Source organism: Durio zibethinus, chromosome 4 (assembly GCF_047325235.1).
Source record: "Durio zibethinus cultivar Kanyao isolate XHJ-2024 chromosome 4, ASM4732523v1, whole genome shotgun sequence".
Classification (NCBI taxonomy): domain Eukaryota; kingdom Viridiplantae; phylum Streptophyta; class Magnoliopsida; order Malvales; family Malvaceae; genus Durio; species Durio zibethinus.
In genome coordinates this window covers 903,440-926,350 of record NC_143165.1, presented here as the reverse complement: position 1 = coordinate 926,350, position 22,911 = coordinate 903,440, and the positions used below count along the sequence as shown (strand labels likewise).

Sequence of the window (22,911 nt, the reverse complement as noted above, 5' to 3'; positions counted from 1 at the left end):
CAATCAAGATTATAAACTTGTTCATCGCAGGTTTGCATATTGAAGCCTTTTTAACTGTGTATACAAAATGCGTTCATCAATCAGTTGAACTTTTAATTTTAGTGATGAAGATTTAATCTCAAACGATCTCAAATACTAAAAGAAAGAGTGCCCATGTGTGAAAATTTTACGTAATCCTAGAAGGGTTCAAATGTTTGGGTTTAATCCTAAATTTCATGCTATTATTTTTGAACTAGAGAAATACCCTGATTGATTTTTACTAAACCTGTTAAATTTCTGGTTATGAAGTTAAAGTTAGAAGTTCAAACAGACACATTACAATATGTAATGGAATATGGAATGCGATTAGAAAACAGTGAAAACCAAGATTTCCTGACAAAAGATGGCCTGATAATGAATTCTTCAGATAATGATCAAATAATTGCGGAGACAGAAATGCTAGGCTTGAATGTTGGTGCTTGGAGGAACGCGAATGCAGCTAGAAAACCACCTCCTCCGCCCGAGGAGATAGAGGACCCCCATTCTGAGCGGTGTGCAAGCAAAAGTAGCAGCTGGCAAGAAGAGGAAGGAAGAAATTGCATCATTTTGGTACCAGAGCTCCATTCTGGCATCAATGGCAGACAACACAAGGTCTCAAGATTTCAGGAAGTTTCTGGTCTCTCTTTTTTTCCTTCTTTTTACTTTCCTTTTGTGATTGAGTAACTTGAAGCTTGAATGGAAGCACCACAATATTATCTATATGTTGTTGCAACATCAAGAGACAACCTTGAATTTGAAATTAAGTAGATGTTCCATATCTGCTCTGTAAACAATCCCATTTCAACAAACTTCTTGATTCCCAAAAATTCTGCAAATTTGTAAGTGTTGAAATTAAAAGACAGCAACACAAAATTAGTTCTAATGAATACCAAAAGGGTGATACATTAGAAATCCTCCAAAATACGAGAAAAAAATTTCATAAAGAACAGACTGATGATTAAACAATGTAGGTTAGGCCACACCTAGGATTGCACTCCTAATGTGTACACTAGTGCCAAATCCTTGTTGAAAATATAGTTAATTATGCAGATGAGTTGTGAAAGCAAGAAGTGCAGAAGGGTTTCATGTTGCTTCAAACTCATTGAAACGCCTGATAGGCACAGACAGGTGGCAAAAAACAGGCAAATCTTGACAAATACCAGACTACAGAGGTTTCAAAAGTCACAACAAATATCAGCCTACGCTCAATAAACATGGTTTCCAAAAAGATTCAACTAAACAATAAATCTCAGTTTATTACAATTAGCAAGGATATTGAAACATCTTATGTGATTCATTTGTTTTGAATTAAAGAAAACCGTCAAAACATGGGCCGTCTGCATCAATAACTTGACATGATATTGGAAAAGTATTCTGGGTAGTAAATTATTTTTATAAGAAATAGCATGGGAAGTCAAGAAGCAAAAGCTCACCTCACAAATAGAAAGTATTTTCTTTATAAAACCTGGACTCCAGCTCAGTAAATATGCTAAAGAAGAAGTTAGATGAAGTGATCTGATTTAGAGGGACTCTCATGGCAACAGTAGTGCTACCGATGCCACTTTGTTTCTCTTGTTCTTGTACTACTTGTTTGCCTTTCATCTGCTTGAGCATAGTCGAATCCAAAAGGAAAATGACATAAAATCGAAAAGAAAGTCATTACAAGAGTTTAGAACAGGAAATATGAAATCAGCAAAAAGGAGAAAAGACGTCAAACTAACCAGTTGTTAAATTGTTGGAGCATCAACTACTCCCTATGAAGGGAAGTCCAAAAAAGCAAGGAGGCTGTCCATCATGATTTGAAAAGCAACCTGGAAACCAGAAGGTCCAATGGAAGGATTAAGCAAAAAAGAATAAGAGAAATAAGAGAAATTCATAGGGTCATTCATGAGTTAATCACAGTTCTAAACAAATGCCATCCAAATAAGATGATTTTCCTAAATAAATGTATGAATCCTCATATTTAAAGGCAAAGCCCTCATGCATACTATGTATAGCCTTTAAATTTCCTGGAAAACATCACTTTATAATTACTTAAAATTTAAGAATTGCCAAACTGATAAGAAAAAAGGATTCCCTGTCTTTTTTTTTTTTTTTCCTACTAGGGTAAATGCAAAATCAGAAGGATTGCAGATTATGTGAGAGGAACAGTTCAAACTTTTATAGAAGGAATTCCAGTACATTGCATCCTAAAAATAAAAAATAAAAGATCAATAAGAAACCTGAAATTATAATTGAAAATGAAAATGTAAATAGTAGATGGGAAGAACATGATTAAGTAATTAAACATACCTCAGTTTCAATTGACTTGAAATCCTCAATTATCATTTTTTGATTATGACTTCTGAAATGTCAGAAATCTTGGACCACTCAGCGCCAGTCTCCTTGGCACATCTCCTGCTTAATTTGGGACAATTGTGAATAAAAAGCCTCTTCAGTTGTGTCAGCTGCTGCATGGCTTGTGTGGAAGGCAGAAGCATCAGCTTCTCGCATTGGTGGATTTTTAAGGATTGAAGAGATGACATATTTCCCAACCAGTCAGGCAAGGCTACTACCCCATCAAACGACCATATCTCCAATCGCTTAAGAGCTGTGAGGTGCTGAAGTTGATCCGGTAGATGCTTCAATCTTTTCCATCCTAACAATAGCAAACAATCAAGGGAGGCATGAAGATGATGGATGGAACTGAGACCTGGGAATCGATGCAACTTTTCGCTGAAACCACCCATAGTCAGTACTTTCGAGCTGCTGAAGCAGCCTAGGCACTCCTTCGGAAATGTCTTCAAATTTGGACAAATGGTGATATTTAGAAAACGAAGAGAACACAATTGCCTTAAATCTCCTGGAAAAACTTCCAGATTGAAGTTAGCAACTATGTCCAATTGTTCAAGAGAAGAACAGAATTCCAACCCTCTTGGTAGCTGCCTTAGGCCCTCACATTTGTTTAGAACTAATATTCTTAGAGAGGAGAGTGCAATTATGTTTGGAATACATGTCAGACAAGGGCAATCATGTATTGACAAATTCTCAAGAGAAGTACAGTATGAGATCCCCATTGGCAGAGATGATAATCCTCTGCACTTCTTTAACTTTATTTCCTTTAGAAAGGGGAGCCTGCCGATGTAAAGTATGGATCCCAAATTATGGCAAACTTGTATATTTATTTTTCTGAGACGAGTTGATGCAGATAGTCCATCAGCTATACATCTTAACTCCTTGCAAGAGTAAATTTTTAGCGTTTGAAGAGATGGCAATCCACCCATCATTGGAACAATCCTCAACTCAGGACAGCAACCAATAGTCAACTCTTCAAGGCAAGGAAAAACAACATCTACTAATCTGTCTGTCGGTTTAACCTTTTGGTCTGAAGTTCCCATACCATGTAAGGTAACAATTTCAAAGGTTGGGTCCATCCTTTCGCCAAAAGAAAAAAAGGTTGGATCCATCCATTTCTCCAAAGCTTCCATATCCTCTATGGTGAGTTCTTTCAATGCCGGAAATAATACTTCATACACACCAGCATCACTATGATCACAATAAAATTCACTACCTATGCACCTCACATTCTTCATCCGTTTTATTTCAAGAATTTTGAGATTGGGTAATTTCCCAAGAGTTGGAAGACTTTTGCAATTCATGCAATTGAATAAATTCAATTCCACCAAATTATTCAGCAAAGATGAATCACTACAACCACTATTGATGCTCCTCCAAACCCATGATGGAAAGTTCTTACCCCTGGAATTCCTGATACTCAAACTTTTCAAATTTGGGGGAGGCTTCAAACCCTTCAACACTTCATCATGATTGAACTTACTTACATAGCTCCGTTTGGGATTTGAGTGAGGCCTCAAGCTGACCAACAAATCCTCATCATGGTTAAAGCCTTCACTTTCATCCAAGTCATCATCCAGCACTTCATCCCGGCTGAAGAACCCACTTACATAGCTTCGTTTCGGATTTAAGTGAGGCTCCAAGCTGACCAGCAAATCCTCATCATGGTTGAAGCCTTCAGTTTCGTCCAAGTCATCATCTAGCATTTCGTCCTGGCTGAAGCTATGATCACTTGAGTAAGACTGCAAGTCGTCCAACACTTCTTCATCATAATTGAAGCTTTTATAGCTCCATTGGACATCTGAAATATTCACCTCTTCCTCATCATTGTCAAAACCTTCTCTTTCAGAGCTCCATTCATATATCAATTTGTATATGTTTGTCTTTTCTTCCAATTTTGCACCCCTGGCATCTTCTCTGTCTTTAACATACTCAAGATTGCATATCCTCAATTCTCCTCGAAGTTGATTTAAATTTCCCAGCACCTTGACTTGAAATCCAATTTCCACACCCACAACAAATAATGGCAACGTCCTTAGACTAGGTAGGCTCCCAATCTCAACTGGCATAAGCTTTTTATCATTGAAATAAATGTCTCAAGCTTACTAAGTTTCCCAATATTCCCTTCGGAAGCATTTTCAGATATCTGCAATGCATGAATCTTAATGTTTGCAAATTGTAAAGTCTGTCCATGGATTGAGGTAGTGTTGTTATGCTACTTCCCGAAACATCCAAGTACCTCAAACGCTTGAATCTACCAAGAAAAGCTGGTAAGTCATTGATCATAGCATAACCAAAGTTTAAAACTCGTAAACTTTTGAGATCTCTTGACACATCATTGAAGACATTAACTTTTGAAAACAAAGACCGCAATATTTTAGCAACATCCTCTGTGATCTTTGGCACCAATTCCTCATCATAAGCAACATTTACATGTCGAATATGATCAGAAATATCAGTGGTCAACTTGGAAGCAAATATTTCAGATTTTGAAACAAATTGAGCAAGATCATGCACTACATCATGCATCTTGCAAGTTTTGATGTTACCACATGTGTCCCTTTCCACATCTTGGAATAAAGAGTTTGATAGCAAGCCATTAAAAATCTTATCACCAATATCTTCCAACTCTGGACCACCACCTCCTTCAGACCATGTAATTTCCTCAAATGAATGAAGAAAACCTTGAGCCATCCAAAGCTGAATCAGTTGATCCTTTTCAAAAACATGGTCTTTCGGAAAGATTGAACAATATGCAAAACATTGCTTCAAACAAAACGGCAAGTTGTCAAAACTCAACTTCAGCTTAGGTAAAACCTCATCGGTGTTTCCTAGATTCTAAACATCACTATTTTTCATCGCCAACCACTTTTCTTGTTCCCTAGTAAAACCCAGAGTCCCTCCTAAGACACTTGCAAGCAATGGCACACCTCCACATTTTTCTGCAATCACCCTTCCAATATCTTCTAGATCTGAACTTATTAAAGCCCTTTCTTTCTTGCAGGCTCTTTCCTTGATAATTGACCAGCATTCTTCATTTGATAATTTTTCCAAGTGATGCCTATGATAAGCAGATGTCTCCACAATAGATGCAACGTTCTGCTTACGAGTGGTTACAACAATAGCATTTGCTTTGTCTTTTTTGTGTATGGATAAGTCGCCTGCATTATCATTAATTTTTGACAAACGGTTCTTCAATTCACACCACTTCTGGCAATCTTCATTCCACACATCATCAAGAATCAGAAGAAAACTTCTATCTTTCAACTCTCTTCGAAGGTTTCGAAGTATGGCATCAATATTAGTCATGCCACCAGCACTTCTGTCCAGAGATTCAAGCATTCCTCCTAGAATCTTTTGGTGACTAAAATCATCAGAAACCCACACCCAAATTGCTACATCAAAAATCTTCTTCTCTTCTACTTCTTTACACACCGATTTAGCCAAGGTTGTCTTTCCAATGCCTGGCATACCAACTATGGAAATGACAGAGATCTCATGTTGGTTGCTCAGACTACTCAGCATGTTGACAATCTTTGAGACATCATCTCTCCTTCCAACAGGTTCAGAATCGAGGATGGAGTCAGAGTTGCAGTCTTGGCTGATCATTTCGGTAATTCTACCGACTGATCCAACTCTATTACGAAGTCCCAAAACAAATCCTTCATTTTTATTTTATCCAAAGATGCATTGATCTCTTCAACTTTATTGGCCATAATGAAGTGAAACAATACTGGGTTGGAGAGAGAGAAGAAGTTGCACACCTGTTTCCACACTAAGCTGCACATGGGCTTATTTATCACGATCTCTCTTCGTAGATCTTCATAAACAAGATCATCAAGAACATCATCTGCATCATAAGCCACTTCCTGAAGCTTCAGCAGCCATCTTCTAATAGCTCTATCTCTCCCTTGTCTGTCTTCTGCATCGTGCAACACATCCTGAATGATAGCCAATGAGTGTTGAAGCCTTTTCAGCTCATCTTTAAAACGCCATGCAAGTTTGATTTGCTCAGTAGCAACTGAACTCAGGCAGGAAACTATTCCCTTTGCAGCAACGCTCACAGCTTCAGCCATTGTTTAAGTTTCAATCTCTAGATCTAGAATGTAGAGAAAGAAGCTCTAAGAAAAATTTTTTGGGTTCTGTTTCCGGTATCCCAAAGTCTACCTATGTCCAAGCAAAACCTCGTGCTGGCCTTTTTCTATGTAAATAATGTAAAAAAAACCCATGGTTGGTTTGGTGGAGAATTATTTTATAAAACGAGTAGAAAAAGAAGCTGAAACAAGAATTTTTTGGGTTCTGTTTCCTGTTTTCGTAAGTCTAGCTATGTCCTTGCAAAACCGGGCGCGAGGCTTATGTACATAATGTAAAAAACCATGGTTGGGTTGGTTGAGCTGGATTATTTTAATAAAACGAAAAGTCACAAACTTTAATCAGTCAAAAATTGCAGCGACAATGATATACAAGTACAAAGCTTGAGTTGTCATTAATGTAAAAAAAACCATGCTTAGGTTGCTTTGTCTTTTATTTTTTTTTAGGGGGGGTGGGATAATTCAGCTGCATTATCACTTTAGTGAGTATATTAAGCGAGGAATTGAGGCGGATAACATTGAGGCCTTGTACAAGAAAGTTCATGCTACTAGTGGCGTAAGAAGAGAACAAGCAAAACCTGTTGATGGCCTTCACCATTTGAGTAGTGGTGTCTTAGATTATTGATGCTGGAAAATATACACGTCTTTCAGAGAGGGAAATTTGTACTACCATATAACTTAGAAGAGCTTTCATTCACTTTGGGCATTCTTGATCAATAATGACTGGATCTCTAAGGATCCAACATGCGCGGCAGCAGCGCGATAAGTGTTCTCTTACCACACATCCAAATGAACTTGTTTTCTGTCATTTCCTCTATTTCCTCATGTTTTCATAGGTAAAACAGCCAACAATACTTTGGCCAAGAAAACTGTAACGCCCTAAAAATATATGAATGACAGGCAGTAACATCAAATCAAATCCAATTCTAGAATTTAGTCACTTCAGCCAGAGTTTTACAGTATAGTTTACAGTCATAAGTACAAGGTCTCAAAATTGCAATCTGGCTCCAATCTTTTTTAACACATTGTTCCAGCAGCCAGTCTGAATAGTTTACTCAAAACCGTTGCCATTGAACACATACAATGGTTAAATACGAGAAAACGACCAATGCTTTCACACAGATCATTGGAGTTTACTCTTCTGTTTTCTCCTTCAATGTCACCCCCCTTGAGTTATATGCATCATCAGCTGCAGAGGTGTCAATGTCATTGAGACCCAACTCTTCATTCTGTTCCCATGATCTCTCATATTCCTCAACTGCAGAAAGAATCCAGTTTGTTAAATGTACAAAGGAAACAAACCAAATTATTTGTGAGAATAAATTCATAAAGAGAACCAAGTATAGGCCCTGAAATTCGGTTCAAATTTTGTTCTTTCCTTCAATACATGCCGTATTTTCCCTGTTTGTTCCCCTAACCCCTTTTTACTAAAATTATACAGAAACTAAAAATTAAAATGCCCCATGAGAATCCAAACCATAAAGAGAAACAAAAATAAGAATGAGCCTGAAGTACAAAACTGCCAAAGAAATTGATACATTTAATGGTTCCTGATGTACCGCAATTGAATAACAGGCAGTTTTCTTTTTCATATTCTCCCAATTTGATTTTCTTTATTGTACAAAAAAAAAATGATTTTCTTACTAAAAAGAATAAAAAATTCAAAATGCCATCACAATGATCAATGCAGAACCAGAAATAAACCAATGAGGAAGTTCCTTTCTAATAAAACAGTCCATCCACAAGTCCAAAAAAAAGTTATTAAAAAAAGAGAAAAATGGACAGCAGTTCTTTATCAAGATTGGCAGGAGAGAACTCACCAATTAACTGATGGTCATCTTTAATATCATCGGTTGACGGTGCAATAAAAGAGTTAGCTAATGCATCATCCAGAATTAAAGTCCATGGTTCTGCCATGCTCAAAATCTGCAAAATAGCAAAGAAGACTCCTCTGTGAGAAGAATAAGGTTAAGATTTTCATTCTTCAAGAAATAAATATGTACACTTATACTGGTCATTTGATGTTTGTCTCATTCTTCAAGAAAAAAAATGTCAAGAACACAGCAAAATATGTCTCTATCCTTCCCCTGTACATAAAGCAAAAACACAAGAACAAACACATGGATCATACATGTTGTTTAAGTGAAAGTGATGCGAGGAAGAAGAGGCAGTAATCTTTGTCACAAATTTTGCTTGTTATTACTGCTATACATCTCAATCTATACTTGCATTTTAAATACACTGAGTAATCCACTATTATGAATATGATGCTTTGTATTTCAATATGAGTTATTAAATGACAAAGCACACATATATAGATATTTAACAGGAAATTTAAATAGTAGACAGGCATATTGACAGAGGCAGACCTGAAATCAACTGATACTTTATGCACTCACATTACATGAAATGTGCAACAGAGGCAATGTTCATATGGTACCTTGTTCAATCTTGCTTTAAAGTCTAGCCACTTGTTTTTTTTAGATTCATCAAGACTATCTCCAAAAGTAAATCCATGCACTCTCTCAAGGCCTGTACATAGAGATCATGAAGGTTACAATTTAATATGCATGAGATAGAGGACTAAAGCCTCATTCACACATCTTCCCATTTCCCCCCACCCTTCTTTTTTTTCCCAAACACTTACAAATAGAAGACATAAGGTAGTGATACTTGACCAAGGACATCAAACACAAATGTGAAAGCAAACAGAGGGAAGTTGGAGGAATAATAGGCATAAAACAACAGAATGAAGCAAAAGTTTTAGCTGTGTGAAGAAATGGAGGCTGTACATAGTAACGAACTAGCCTCCGTGTTCTATATATCTAAACCAGGTTGGAAATAGAGCCGTTCCATAGTGAAGTGCTCAAACTTAGCAAACAACGGTGGATGAAGACTATATATAACAGAATCAGAAAGCAAAGAGAAAATCTAGCCTCACTCTGTTTTGGAACATAACCAAACCAGGTTGAGAAGTGAACCATTCAGGGGTGAAATGCTCAAACTTAGCAAACAATTAAGGAAGAGGACTATAAATAACAGAATCAGAAAGCAAGCAGAAAATTAACATGGAGAAACTAAATAAGTAAAGCAGTACTCACTTTCACTAATTTTTGTAATCAAACCTTCAACTGTTGTAACAATCCCACCAAGTGTGCCACTAGCTAGCTCCAAGTCAAGTTCTGGGACTCTTACACTTGCAGTATCTGACTGATACACTTACAAGATGTTTGTTAGATAACTTACCATAAGCACAGAAAAAATAACAAGAGAAAGACATGTTCTCTCCATCCCATGAAATGTGAATTACATGTATGAGGGCAAGTTGAAAACCAACGTAATAATAATAGCAGAAAATTATGGTGATGATGATGGGGACTATGATGATAATAATGTTACTTTAAATTGCTAAATGCACATAAACTGCATTAACGACCACAATACTGCATTAATAGCACCTGTTACAGCTGTGAAATTTATTTCCAACAATAATTCCCTGGAGTGAATTTGAATTTAAAAGGGCCATATTCATCCTATAACTTACCCCAAATAAAATAGCTTTAAAAGAACATGCCATAAGCTCTGCTTATCAAGCATCTACAGGCACCAGAACTAGAACAAAACACAGTTACACTAATCACACTAGATTAAAGTCTCAAGACCCAGCCTAATTCCATGCTATAACATTAACAATAATTTAATACAGGTAAGAATTCAGAAACCCTTCATAACTCACAAATGTTCTGTCTCTTCAGATCATGATGATATCTAAGAATGGTTTCTAGACTCCTTGATGCAGAATGCAATGAAGCTAGGGGTCAATTTAAGATTTTATTTTGTTACTTTTGGTGTATTTATGGGCCTAATTTTAATAGTTTATAGGTTTAGGGCAAATTTTGGTATATTACACATTTCTATTAGGGTTTAGCACAGATTTTCCTTATCCTATTTGGTTTTGTTGTTAGGTAAAGTTTGTTAGTTTTCTATTTGGAGTACAAGCATTTTCTTTTTTTTTTTTTGCCAAAAGTCCTACTTGGAATAGGAGTTCTAGTTGTCTTAGTATTAGGATTGACAAGAGCCTATATAAATATCAATGTACTGGTATCAATTGAAGGACAAATGTCATGAAGATAATCAACCTTTAGGGGTGATTCCTAACGAATCCAAGGTGTGACGCCTAAGTTTCCTTTTTGTTATTATATGATGCAACCAAGGAACCATATGTTTGAAGCTTAGGGATCAATTCTTCTCTTTTTGCTTTTGTATTCAGATTAGAAAACTGTCTTAAACCTACCTGCCTAGCTTTCCTATATCACTGTTACAAATTACCACAAATTATCAATGATCTGGTCCTCATGTCACCTCTTCCTCAGGACAAGAACACTCACAACCCATCAGAATCTTAGAAGTCCACAACTTGTACAAGTTGCTGCTACACCCTCCCCAGAGAGAAGTATGCTTTAGCCTAAATATAGCTTAGAAAGTAGATATACATCTGCACATTACACCCACAAGGATCTAAACTCTGAATACTCAATTAAAATAATAGTATTTCATCCTCTGGCTCAGTGTTCTCTTAATCAATATATCTAAATTCTGGCAATCATTTCTATCACTATTATGACTAAACTCAATATTATTTACAAAATACCTTTTGTGGATTTAATAGACAATCAACCCTAATAAAAAATAAAACAAAAAGATTTGATTGTTGGATAGGGAAGATATGATTAAAAAAAAACCATTGTTTTGGTACGTAAATATATAATTAATTTATGCTAATGAATACCAGAATAGTAGAAAATGCGCTATTTTATTGAGAAGCTAGTATTGCAATGCACCTAAAAAGAATGATATTGAGATCACAATCAGAACAAACCTTTATAACATCACGGCTTAAATCATGAAAGTTTTCCACACGCAGGGTAAGTTTCTTTCCCTTCTCAGGAATTCGCCCACCAGGCTTCAACTACAAGGTAAGCATGGTTAACAAACACTAACTTAGAGGAGACAAAAACATAATAAAAGTAAAATTACCACCAACCTCAGAACTTCGATAGCCACAAGCATCACATGTGGATGCCATGACAATAACTTCTTGAAAATATGGAATCCCTGTACATGGTTAAGCTTAACAAAAATTATAGATAAACTTTGCAAGACACCATGATATGAGCACAAATAATTCAGATGAACAGGCCTCACAAGAAGATTGCCAAGTCCTTAACTAAGTTATGGTCAGGCCAGGAGGGGGAATACGTGCTCCTAGTGACCATAAAATAAGATATATGTATCATTAAATCATTACTGCAGAGAAGACATCTGAGACGCATGCATATTTCCATCTCAATAAAAGGGATCAACACATATGTTAGCAATAAATTTAACTCTCTACGAACCATTAGAATCTACTTCACCTTTCAATCAACCTTCTGGAATTGCTAACATATGAGGATAAATTCAGTTAAGTGATAAAGGTCTACCATATAAATGTAGATACTCATGGATTATCTTTAAGTAAACTGAGATTTAGTATTGATAGCTTAAGATGTTCTAACGCAAGTAAAGAAATGGGGAAAAAAAGAGGGAGAAATCAGACATATGCAATTTATTTAACTAAAATCAGGATTATTTAACTCAATTTTCTCCTGAATGTCAGCTATGCGCAAAAAGCAAAACTAGAACTTCAAATTTGTTCAAAGCATTGAGGAAAGTTGAGTGCTTGTACAAGCATTTCTATTTTCACCAGTGCATCACTCAAATGAAGAAAACATTTCCCACGGTAAAGCAACACATCAATAATTTCAAACATGTATAACTTGCATACTTCATATGAGCAAGATGAAAATTTGGAAGCACAACGGACAAACAAATATGCATTTTTAATCAAAATCATTGCTGGAAATAGATTACACTACCAACTTGCCAAACAGATGTGCCATTATTTATAGCCCTAAAACTGGAGCAAAACATGATGCAGAAATATCATATTGCTGGAAATGCAAAGCAGATGAAACTTCCAACTTGCCAAACAGATATGCCATTTTTTATAGCCCTAAAACTGGAGCAAAACACGAAGCAGAAATATCATATTGCCAGAAATGCAATCATAAAAAATATTAGGTAGGATACTGGTTACAAACATCCGAGTCTCACACCTAGCAGCGCAAGCTCCGCATGTTGACGGGAAAGTCATCACCTATTTGAAAGCAGGAAACAAGTAATATAAAAAATAGGTAAAAAGAAAATTCAAGACAAAAAGCTAAATCCTAATACACAGAAAAATTAAGTGTGTTTAAATAGAGGGGTAAAATTTTTTTTCATGAGGATAGCAACATTTAGGAGAGAAGTGAAAAGAAGAGGACAAAATGCCAATACCATTCAATTTCTCTCCAAAGTTCAAACCCATTTCTAAGTCTCCAGAACTGGGGATGGTTGGAGAGAAATGCAACAGACTAATGCAGTCATATACAAAAAGCATCAAGGACACCATGCAAGTGAAAATATATATACATACATACATACATACATACATACATATATATATATATATATATATTTCCTTTAACATCAAAGACTTTCAAAGTTCAAACAGAAAAATAGGGTTGAAAAGGTAGGACAGTATAAATTTTAAAATGTATAAACAGGAAGGGGTGGAGAGAGAGAGGGAAAATAGATAGGCAGAAAAAATTACCTAGTTGAATCACTTTTCAATTAAAATCACTTTTCTTCACCTCCTTCTTAATTTGGTTCTTTTATTTATCCCCATGAATCCAATATAATGTAACAGGTGAAATTGGCTTACCTCTTCTGGTGCAGAGTATTGGAATAAAGCCTCAGCAATTTCAGCACTATTACTCTGAGCAATAGCCCTTTGACCAGCTGCTGCTCCTACTGATCCATGTGGTTGTCTTCTTATCTGATCGACATCATTGCTTGCTTCCTCCATAGATGCACCAGCAGCAGGCTCATTCAACTGTGATGGGTCAACAAGATATCCCAACGATGCTTGTTGTTCTGGAGTTCGATCATAGAATTTGATGCTCAACGATGGATCAGGAGATGGAGCAAACCTGATGACATGAGAATATTCTAATCTAAGCTAAAATAAAGCCAACTTAAGATTTAAAAGGTTTTTAGTTAAAACCTGAAACAAATCCAACCAAAAGTGCTAGTCAATTAAGTTTTCTAATCCAAATGAAATAACAGCAAAAAAAGCAACCTAAATTCTTCAATTCTTTTCCTGGGGATAAACTTTGATAATTCATATGGAAGCAACTGCTTTTCATGTCAACCACCCATCATGCCTAAAGCATAAGCCCATAACATAAACATAAAAAATTCATTAAAATTGAGCTTTTTCTATTAAAATTTTTTCTCTTACGGGTTCTCAATAAAGCTGTTTCCTGCAGGGTCATCCAGGATGAAGGTAAAGGGCGACTCTCCTGTTGCACAAGCTCTCAACTTCAATAAAAACTGGTCAATTGCTTCGGCAGTTTGAGGATCCACCTTCTGTCCAGCAAAAGAAATTCATGTAAAGTACCAAAAACTACACAACATCAAGCAACACTTGAAATCAATCACAAAATGAACCTTGCGTTCTTCTTGAAGGGCTTGCAATCCATCTATAGCACGTACTAATATTCCTTCCACCTAAAACCATTACACAGTATCTGAGTTGGTCACAAAAACAAAAAGAGGGAGGGAAAAAACCCAAAATAGATAGAGTGGATAAACAGGTGGCTGTGTGAACCACTCAAAAGCTAACTAATGCATAAACATATTAGGCAAGAGAGTTGAAGTACATACTGTTGACAGACTTCCACGTTGAGCCTCAGGAGGGATCTCAAAATCCAGTTCAGGGATCTACATGAAGAAACAAACCGGATAAGATAAAAGGCATCATGGCATATGATCTTCTAAATCCTAGGTTTTTAAGATAAAGCTACAAACTTTTCATATGTTGTGTAGGCCAAATGTTCTATTTTCCAACATTTGCAGTTGTTTTGGTAGATAGAGATGTACTTGTTTAGAGCTTGTGTCACTCTAAGAATGGGAAAACAAAGTAAAGTGTCCAACGAGTGGGTATAAACAATGGGTAAAAAACGAAAAAAGAACACAATTTTGTTAACAACATTAATTCAAATGGGCTAATAAGGTTCATCATCAAATGAAACTAAGTTGCTCCAACTAAATTTTTCTTTAAGTATCCATATTATACACATCTTGATAAAGTGAGAAGAGATCACTGTCCAAATATAAGGGAAAACTAAATGCACCTGACACACACATATACCAATGCCTAACATTCACTCCTCAGAATGATAATCATAAGAATAAATTAAATAAAAAATGGAAGTAATTTGTTGAAAAATGAAATAGGAAAACAACATAGTTGACAACATTGCTGCATCAAACCCATTTTTGCCGATAAGATCATTCAATAAAATAAAACAAATATAAGTCTCAGCGTTTATCCAACTTTAAGCTCTTAACATCTCCAAAAACCCATCAGTGGAAAATTTCCCATTCCAATATTTCATCTGCTATTTCAAACATAGCAAACACACAAACAACAAGAAGAAAAAATAAAACTGATCATCAACACAACATAGGCAGAAAACTAAAATTGGGTTCATGAACATTGCAAAGATAATGTACCTTTATGGTGGCAGACTCAGATTTCACCACTTGTCGAGTAAATATCTACATTAAAGAGACTAATTAGTATGGCAATGTTCTTCATCAAATCAATAGATAAAGCATCAAGACACATGAAACAATATAAAACATGAAGAAAGCATTAAACATTTTTATCAGAGTCAAGTAGAAAGGACAACCTTCTGATCTCCTAATTGGACCTCTAAACGGTAATGACATCCCTTAGGTTGAATTTCACCAGCAAACTGAACTTCATTGTTCCTAATATAAACAAATAGAAGCGTGAAAAAATATCAAACCTTTCCAAAAAAAAAAAAAAAAAAATCAATTAAAGATCAAACTTTTCCAAAAAACAAAAAAATCAATTTAAGTATGTAGTAAGCAAAAATGAAATTACCCTTCACCACAATGCGGGCATTCAAAAGCTGAGAGCAAGACCTGCAAGCCAAAAACACAAATTACTAAAAAAGAAAAAAAATCAACCAATAAAACAAAGGGAAAGAAAAGTTTAAAATTTTGATATTGATTTACCTTTCTAAAGTGCGGAACTGAAGTCAACAAAAACCTAGTTGTTCCCTGTCAACAAAAATTCAAATCACTTGAACTGAAAATTATGAAGTGAAAATCAAAAGATGGAATTACATTTTGGGTGCAGCGCATGCAGAGGCTTTCGACTTCATAAAGAGGAGCCTCAGCCATGATTTCATCGTTAGCGGATATAGCTTCAACTACGGATCCGACGTCGTCCATTGTTTTCTCTTTGTTGCTTTCCATTTCTCTCTTTTTGTTCCCACAAAGAAGAGAAAAACCGCTGCCTCTTCAGACACTCAAAAGCGAAATTTTGAAATACCAAAATAAAGAGACTGGCGGCAGAACAATTAAAGAAGAGAAAATCGAAAGCAGCACACCGCCGCGCCAGCGGTAAGTTGCCGGAAAGAAATAATGAAGTAGAAGAAAGGTAAACACGGGAAAAGAAAAGAAACGAGCGGAAGTAAAGTAGGTGCGGCTGCTGGGTGAACAAGGAAAGTGGAAGGCCTGATTTTGGAAACGACGTAGTTGTGCTATTTTCATTTTTGCTGTTTATTTTTGTATAAGATAAAAAGGCAAAATATGCCCTAAATTATAACTCAATTACTATTTAAGTTTTAAATATTTTATTATAATTACTTAAAATTTTAAATTTTTATTTAATTAAACATATAATTGAAAGAAATTAAATTACTTGATAAAATTGAATCAATTATAATCAATTAAACCTTTAAATAAATTTTAAAAAATATATTTTATTTAATTTATATATATATCAATTATGTTATATGCTAAATTTTCATTAATTTTATTGATGTTATATAATATTTTATCTTAAATAGCAAAAAATTAATCATCTTTCATTCAAATAAATATAAAAAATTAATTAATTATAACATAATAAGTATTTAAATTTTTTAATTAATAATTTAAAAATATTTTATACTTTTTAGTCTTTTATATATTATAAATTGTCTGCATTATTAAAACTGAAGTGACATATATATAAAAAAATAATTTAAAATGAATTTGCTTCTATGTTTTTGTTTTGCAAATTAATTTGCTTCTATGTTAGTGTATTAAAGTTTATAATAGAATATACAAATAGCCATTCAATTATTTTAATAATATATTTTTTTTTTGTGTCTAGATTTTTTTAAACAACAATTCTTTGTTTAGTATATTCTCTCTTCAAATTGTTTTTATATATCGTATTAAGTAAATTTATTTATATTAAATTTAATAAATTTATAAAGTTTTATGCTCAATATATTTTTTATGAATTAATTGCAAAAAATTTATTTACATTAAATTTAATAAATTCATGAAAATTATTTTTTAACAACCTCTTAATAAAATTCAACTAATAAATAAGCCAAAGTTATTAATAATTAATGAAAATTGTTATGCTATTTTTTATTATAATTATGAAAATATTCCTTTTATTTTAATTGATCAAAATTATTATAATATTTTTTATTATAATTATGAAAATATTTTTTATCATAATTAACAAAATTATTATAATACTTTTAATTATAATTACGAAAATGTTTTTATAATTATTTATAGAAAGATAATGTTTTGTATTTTATATGAAAATTATTATAATATTTTTATTAAATTATATATTAAAATAATTATAAATATATTAAATAATAATAAATTTTGACAGAAAAATATTTCACTCTATTATAACGAACGGAATAGCTACTTCTAGTAAAAAAAATAAAAATCTTACTATAATTACCATTCATTCAAAATTCCCAAAAAAAAAATTTCCCACTATGGGAAAAAGTAATTTTTTTTTAAAAGAAAAATAAACAGAAAACAAGAAAAGTTGTTAAAAAAAAAAAAAGATAAGGATAAAACACGCCAGCCCCAGTTTTCCTTTTTTGATAATTGCCAGCCAACACCAGTTACTCATCTGCAGAAAATAAATTTCACGCAAAAAAAATTTTTTTTCCAGTGACGAATAAAATAACTTCCAACCCTAATTTGTTTTCTATATTTCAGCAAAAATGGAAGGCGGAGGACCCCCTCAGGCGGCGGATACGGAGATGGCGGAGGCAGCTCAGTCGCAGCAACCCGACCCACAACACCACCAGAAACAGCCGCCGCAAATGGCCGCCGGGATGGAAAATATTCCGGCCACTCTCAGCCATGGCGGCAGGTTTATTCAGTATAATATATTTGGGAACATTTTTGAGGTCACTGCTAAATATAAACCCCCTATTATGCCCATCGGTAAAGGCGCCTATGGCATCGTTTGGTAACTCTTCTTCTTCTTCTTTTGATTATCTATTTAAATTGATTTTTGTTTATTATTGAATTATGAATTTTTTTCGATTATTTGGGTTAGTTCTGCATTGAACTCTGAGACAAATGAATACGTGGCATTAAAGAAGATAGCGAATGCATTTGATAACAAGATTGATGCGAAGAGAACTCTTCGTGAGATCAAGCTGCTTCGTCACATGGATCATGAAAACGTCAGTGAGTGGATTTTTTTTTTTTTTGGGTTTTTTTTACTTGCTTTCACTTCAATCCATTTGTTAGTGATTTTTTTCTGTGTTTGGTTTTATTTTCTGTTTTGTTGTTCTAATGTTGTCAATGGCTTTGTTACTCGGACTTGGGACTGAGATCACTACTGCAAGCTATTCGTGCGGCTCGATCATTGTCGAGTTGAGCTTCAACGAGCCAAGTTCGGGCTTCTTACTTAGTAACTGACGAGCTTAATCGAATTTTAATATTTTAATATATTTTTTATTATTTTAATTTAAAATTATTATTTTAACCTTATATATATATATATATATATCTATATGAATTTGAGTTTGAATTCAAATACAAATAATCAAGCTTAAAGTCGAGTATGGAAATCAAGCTATTTTTTTATTTGATAAACAAGCTTAATCAAGCAAGCTTAAGTAACTCAACTTTTATCTCGAGTTGAGCTCGCGCTTGAAATTTAAAACTTAATTGAGATCAACTGAGCTTCGGGCAACAAATTTCAAGTTGAACTCAAGCTCAAGCTTCTCACTATATCAACTCGGCTTGACTCGATTATACCCTTTGGAGTGAGTGTCTTGACATGGGTGCATTCAATTTTTTCAGTTTTTTTTCTTTTTCTGATATTCAGAAAGGCCATAACCCATTTCCATTTCCAATTTGGGGTGTTGGATGTGTCTGACATAGGTACTTGAGTGAAAAATCAGAACCCTATTTCCATTTTATTTTGGGATGTTGGATATGTGTCCGAAATAGGTAGTTGACATAGGTGCTTCAGGGAAAAAAAAAGTCGGGGCAACATATGAGTATTCACTCACCAATCATTTAAATAAAACTTAAGGTGAAAATCTAACAGGGTTACAGTTAATAACGTCTTGATGTTTAGTTATGAGCTATGCTCAGGTATTTTTTCATATGAAAGTCGCTTATCTAATTCATCAGTGTCGTCCATTTTACCACGTTCCTCATTCTATATTGTTAATGATTGAATAGGAGGATTGTTATGGTAAGTATTAGTTTTTGCTGTCATACAGCATTCAGGAACCTTCCCTAAGTGAAGAACAAAAAGTAAAATCTTTTCTAAGTAACCCCAGCAGTGCTTCTTTTTCCTTTTTAGATCTGAATGTTGGATCATATTTACTAATAAAAAGCCTCAAATCCCTCAGCTAAAATTGTACTTCTAAGTTTTAAAACAGTGTTGTTCTATCTAACAGTGGCTGCACTAATCTGATTATTAAATATAAATAATATCTATATAACGACTTGTCTGGGCTGAATTTGGTTGTTTGGTTGTTCAGGTCAATGAAATTTTTTGTCAGATTTGTGTTTGTTAATGCTATCGCTGGTGATTTTTATTTAAACCTTAGCTTACCATGTAAACCTTGAAATTGTTTGGTTATATCATGTTCTTTCTTTGTGCCAATTCTTTTTTCTTTCATTGTGAATGCACACAAATATAGAAAGTGAGAGAGATCTAGGAAGAATAGTATCTTATTTGTTATCATTGTGAGTTAGTCTCATTTGCACCTTTCATGCAGGTAGTTGCAATCAGGGATATAATTCCACCACCCCAGAGGGAATGCTTTAATGATGTTTATATTGCATATGAGCTGATGGACACTGACCTGCATCAGATAATCCGTTCTAATCAAGCTTTATCTGAAGAGCATTGTCAGGTTGGAATATAGACATGTGGATGCAATTTATGATTGACTCATATTCCTTAAGTTACTAGTTAAAGTTTTTATGTTACAGCTATTTCCAGTTGACCATGTTAATTTAGATTCTTAATTTTGCTCCCTTCAAGCAAAGCTTTAGCCCTGTATAGGGATTTTCTTCTTCCTTCGTACTTCATTGAATTGGTAAAATTTCACTTGACAAATATGGCATAGAGAAATTTCCTAGGCTTTTAGAGAGCTACCTATTGTTCCTCAAGCCTCTAATTGTCAAAAAATTGTTGCTTCATTGGGCCGGCATGCAATTTAGGGTTTGAAAGCAAACATCTATGCTTATTAGAGGGAAAAAAGAGTAAACTTGTGGAAAATAAGGTTTCTTAAGTAATATGCTATAGCATTAATATTGGATTGAGAAGTTCAAAGTTTTGTAAGTGTAAGTGCCTGGTACCCATGAACAATGACCTTGATTTAAAGGTTATTTTTAGGGCCAATTGATGTGGGTTACTTTATGCTTGCATAGATGGTTTTGCTAGGGTCCAACTTCAAAGGAAATGGTTCAGGGTTGATGTTAGATCTGAATGATTCCTGAAATTCAAATAATAAGCAAAAAAGACAGACATCAAAGCCTTCTCCCTTGATTTTCTTAGATTTCAAGTTTAAGGTCCCAAGGCTTCATTCCTAGGGTTGAGTTGATTCATATAATTCAAAAGAAAACATAATTGTAAAAAATAAGGTAACCCTTAAACTTCTTCTCATTTAAATGAAAGTTTTATTTGTTCACACATGCATAGTTCAAGTAATTTAAATACTATCAAGATTTTTGTTCTAGATAGGAAACTATCAAAGTAGAAGCAATTGGTAATTGATTAAAAATTAACAAATGACTAAAAAAGCAACACCATTTCTAAACACAGTTGTTCTATATACAAGAAAATTTTTTCTTTCTTTTATTTTTAAATCACATTTTCAGTTTAAAATTTGACAAGAATATTGTTTGCTTTTGTTCCCAAACGTGTTTTTTGCCTTTTGCTTCTGGAAGGAAAAACCAAGTAACAAAAGCAACAGCCAAACAGTATTAAGTTAATTAAAGCGCCCATGTTTTAAGTGTTACCACTTGAGCACACTATAGTTAACCACGTTTCTTTGTGCTTTGCAGTATTTCCTCTATCAAATCTTACGGGGGCTGAAGTATATACACTCTGCAAATGTTCTGCACAGGGACTTAAAACCTAGCAACCTCCTCCTAAATGCTAATTGTGACTTGAAAATATGTGATTTTGGACTGGCTCGTGTTACCTCTGAAAGTGATTTTATGACAGAATATGTTGTTACAAGATGGTACCGTCCACCAGAACTGTTGCTACACTCTTCAGATTATACTGCTGCCATTGATGTATGGTCAGTTGGTTGCATTTTTATGGAATTAATGGATCGGAAGCCATTATTTCCTGGTAGAGATCATGTGCATCAGCTGCGGTTGCTTATGGAGGTTAATTCTTCTTAGATCTTATCCTCCGACCAATATGAAATTGTCTAAATACAAACAAATAAGTTGCTAAATGGGGTGCCAGGAGCATTTTAGGGAAAAATATGGTAAACTAAAAAATTCCTGTAATATTGCACCATGAATAATGAACTCTTTTGCTTTGCAGCTGATTGGTACCCCATCAGAGGCTGAGTTGGAGATTTTGAATGACAATGCTAGGAGATACATTCAACAACTTCCTATTTATCGCAGACAATCTTTCACTGAAAAGTTTCCAAATGTCCACCCTTTAGCTATTGATCTTGTTGAAAAGATGTTGACATTTGATCCCAGACTAAGGATTACCGGTGAGTTTGTTGCAAAAGAATAGGTGTTTCTCTCTCTCTCTCTCTCTCTCTCTCTCTCTCTCTCTCTCTCTCTCTCTCTCTCATGCATGTGCTTGTTGTTATGCGGCACATCATTTATTATTCAGTTTGTGTTACACTTTTTCACAATTTCTGGCAAAAGTTTGCCAGCGCATGCAAAATGGTCACATTTAGGATAGTTGTTGTAGTCTTTCTCTTGCTGATTCGGCCTTGCAGTCTCTTCAGTTTTTATCATTTTTTATTCTGAGCTGGAACTCATGTATACTACTTCCTGTTTGTTGCAGTTGAGGCTGCACTTGCTCATCCCTACCTAACGTCACTGCATGACATAAGTGATGAGCCTGACTGCATGACCCCCTTTAACTTTGACTTTGAGCAGCATGCATTAACCGAGGAGCAGATGAAGGAGCTGATATACCAGGAGGCACTTGCATTCAACCCGCAATATATGCAGCCGTGATGACCCATCTGCCATTTATATATCGTGGTTTTGATCAGTGTGGTTAAAATGCTTTATGTTTTGGTAATTTATTTCTTCGTGTATATATGTTCCATCCAGAACAGGATGGTTCTTGAACTGAGATATTCAATTATGGGCAGAATGCAGGAAACAATAACAGTTGTATTGGTGTTTGTACGGGCTGTCTTGTTTTCTTTTGTTGTTCTATCTGTTGAATCTCCAAGACATTCATAATCGAGTGTAGCTCCTTTCGTCGTACAGCCTCCTCCCTTCTTTCTTTGTAAAGGCAGGACTCAATCAAAGTTTCAGCTTTTCGGGTCGACCTCTTTAAATGTTTTTCCATTACTGGCGATCTATTATGTGTCAGAAGTGAAGATATACTTGGCATGCATGTAACATTGACTCAGTTACATGATATCATGTTGTCGATCATGCTTGTAGAATCTTGGTTGAGTGTGATGCTGATACTTGGATGCTGTTGACAAGTAAGGAATAGAAGACCCGTTAAAACCACCTGTCTACAAGCCCATAATGTTAAGATGGGCCAGCGGCCAGGTACAACTGGAGTCAACAATTGACATGAAGCAACACTGTTTCTCACCACTTAAATTCGTCAATGGCTACTCTACAGATGATCAATTATATCATGTCGTATGTTAGCAGTAATAATTATGAGTCCAAAGGCCTACTTCAGGAGTACCATTGAATGCTTTTTAGTGCAATCGGGCTAGAAAGAGAGATTGGTGGAAGAAATTTAACAGGTTTCAACAAATCCATATCA

At 34.7% G+C, this 22,911-nt stretch overlaps 6 protein-coding genes across 9 annotated transcripts; 1 reads left to right on the top strand and 5 right to left on the bottom strand.

Annotated features, from left to right (window-relative positions):
- Positions 1-108: 108 nt before the first annotated feature.
- LOC149519005 (uncharacterized) lies at positions 109-6,505 on the bottom strand. Its single transcript, XM_089758943.1, has 4 exons — positions 2,311-6,505; positions 1,740-1,829; positions 1,452-1,620; positions 109-847 (listed from the first exon to the last, which is right to left on the bottom strand). The coding sequence occupies exon 1, from the start codon at positions 4,419-4,421 to the stop codon at positions 2,343-2,345; it is 2,079 nt and encodes a 692-aa protein (XP_089615069.1). The 5' UTR covers positions 4,422-6,505; the 3' UTR covers positions 109-847; positions 1,452-1,620; positions 1,740-1,829; positions 2,311-2,342.
- LOC149519007 (disease resistance protein RGA2-like) lies at positions 4,432-5,046 on the bottom strand. The gene has a single exon (XM_089758900.1). It carries the CDS (start codon positions 5,044-5,046, stop codon positions 4,432-4,434), a length of 615 nt encoding a protein of 204 aa, XP_089615026.1.
- On the bottom strand, positions 5,191-5,961 carry LOC149519006 (putative disease resistance protein RGA3). The gene has a single exon (XM_089758899.1). The coding sequence runs from the start codon at positions 5,959-5,961 to the stop codon at positions 5,191-5,193; it is 771 nt and encodes a 256-aa protein (XP_089615025.1).
- On the bottom strand, positions 5,958-6,428 carry LOC111287683 (putative disease resistance protein At1g50180). The gene has a single exon (XM_089758898.1). The coding sequence runs from the start codon at positions 6,426-6,428 to the stop codon at positions 5,958-5,960; it is 471 nt and encodes a 156-aa protein (XP_089615024.1).
- An 842-nt stretch (positions 6,506-7,347) lies between the features above and the next one.
- On the bottom strand, positions 7,348-16,091 carry LOC111287242 (uncharacterized). 4 transcript variants are annotated; one of them, XR_016341328.1, is made up of 17 exons: positions 15,747-16,091; positions 15,636-15,680; positions 15,502-15,542; positions 15,284-15,365; positions 15,105-15,149; positions 14,253-14,309; positions 14,037-14,096; positions 13,828-13,955; positions 13,249-13,516; positions 12,576-12,642; positions 11,488-11,558; positions 11,323-11,412; positions 9,545-9,653; positions 8,884-8,975; positions 8,455-8,530; positions 8,264-8,369; positions 7,668-7,701 (listed from the first exon to the last, which is right to left on the bottom strand). XR_016341328.1 is itself a non-coding variant. In XM_022877634.2 (16 exons), exons 1-16 carry the CDS (start codon positions 15,876-15,878, stop codon positions 7,577-7,579), a joined length of 1,518 nt encoding a protein of 505 aa, XP_022733369.2. In that variant the 5' UTR covers positions 15,879-16,091; the 3' UTR covers positions 7,348-7,576. The 4 variants fall into 4 exon arrangements, 2 of the variants coding, with proteins under 2 accessions (XP_022733369.2, XP_089615070.1); XM_022877634.2 differs by lacking the exon at positions 8,455-8,530 and having other exon boundaries at positions 7,348-7,701; XM_089758944.1 differs by lacking the exon at positions 7,668-7,701 and having other exon boundaries at positions 8,267-8,369; positions 8,447-8,530.
- A 1,440-nt stretch (positions 16,092-17,531) lies between these two features.
- LOC111287244 (mitogen-activated protein kinase 2) lies at positions 17,532-22,388 on the top strand. Its single transcript, XM_022877635.2, has 6 exons — positions 17,532-17,904; positions 17,995-18,124; positions 19,682-19,819; positions 20,976-21,308; positions 21,472-21,652; positions 21,955-22,388. The coding sequence occupies exons 1-6, from the start codon at positions 17,654-17,656 to the stop codon at positions 22,128-22,130; spliced, it is 1,209 nt and encodes a 402-aa protein (XP_022733370.1). The 5' UTR covers positions 17,532-17,653; the 3' UTR covers positions 22,131-22,388.
- The last annotated feature ends 523 nt before the right edge of the window (positions 22,389-22,911 follow it).

Excerpts from the sequence above, each read along its gene's own strand:
- LOC111287242 (XM_022877634.2), bottom strand. The coding sequence starts at position 15,878 with ATGGAAAGCAACAAAGAGAAAACAATGGACGACGTCGGATCCGTAGTT. Across the intron at positions 14,097-14,252 it reads AACGTGGAAGTCTGTCAACA|GTGGAAGGAATATTAGTACG; the intron begins GTATGTACTTCA and ends TAATGGTTTTAG. Across the intron at positions 11,559-12,575 it reads GACTCGGATGTTTGTAACCA|GGATTCCATATTTTCAAGAA; the intron begins GTATCCTACCTA and ends AACCATGTACAG.
- LOC111287683 (XM_089758898.1), bottom strand. The coding sequence starts at position 6,428 with ATGGCTGAAGCTGTGAGCGTTGCTGCAAAGGGAATAGTTTCCTGCCTG.
- LOC149519005 (XM_089758943.1), bottom strand. The coding sequence starts at position 4,421 with ATGCCAGTTGAGATTGGGAGCCTACCTAGTCTAAGGACGTTGCCATTA.
- LOC111287244 (XM_022877635.2), top strand. The coding sequence starts at position 17,654 with ATGGAAGGCGGAGGACCCCCTCAGGCGGCGGATACGGAGATGGCGGAG. Across the intron at positions 17,905-17,994 it reads GGCGCCTATGGCATCGTTTG|TTCTGCATTGAACTCTGAGA; the intron begins GTAACTCTTCTT and ends TATTTGGGTTAG. Across the intron at positions 21,309-21,471 it reads AGCTGCGGTTGCTTATGGAG|CTGATTGGTACCCCATCAGA; the intron begins GTTAATTCTTCT and ends TTTGCTTTGCAG.
- LOC149519006 (XM_089758899.1), bottom strand. The coding sequence starts at position 5,961 with ATGATCAGCCAAGACTGCAACTCTGACTCCATCCTCGATTCTGAACCT.
- LOC149519007 (XM_089758900.1), bottom strand. The coding sequence starts at position 5,046 with ATGGCTCAAGGTTTTCTTCATTCATTTGAGGAAATTACATGGTCTGAA.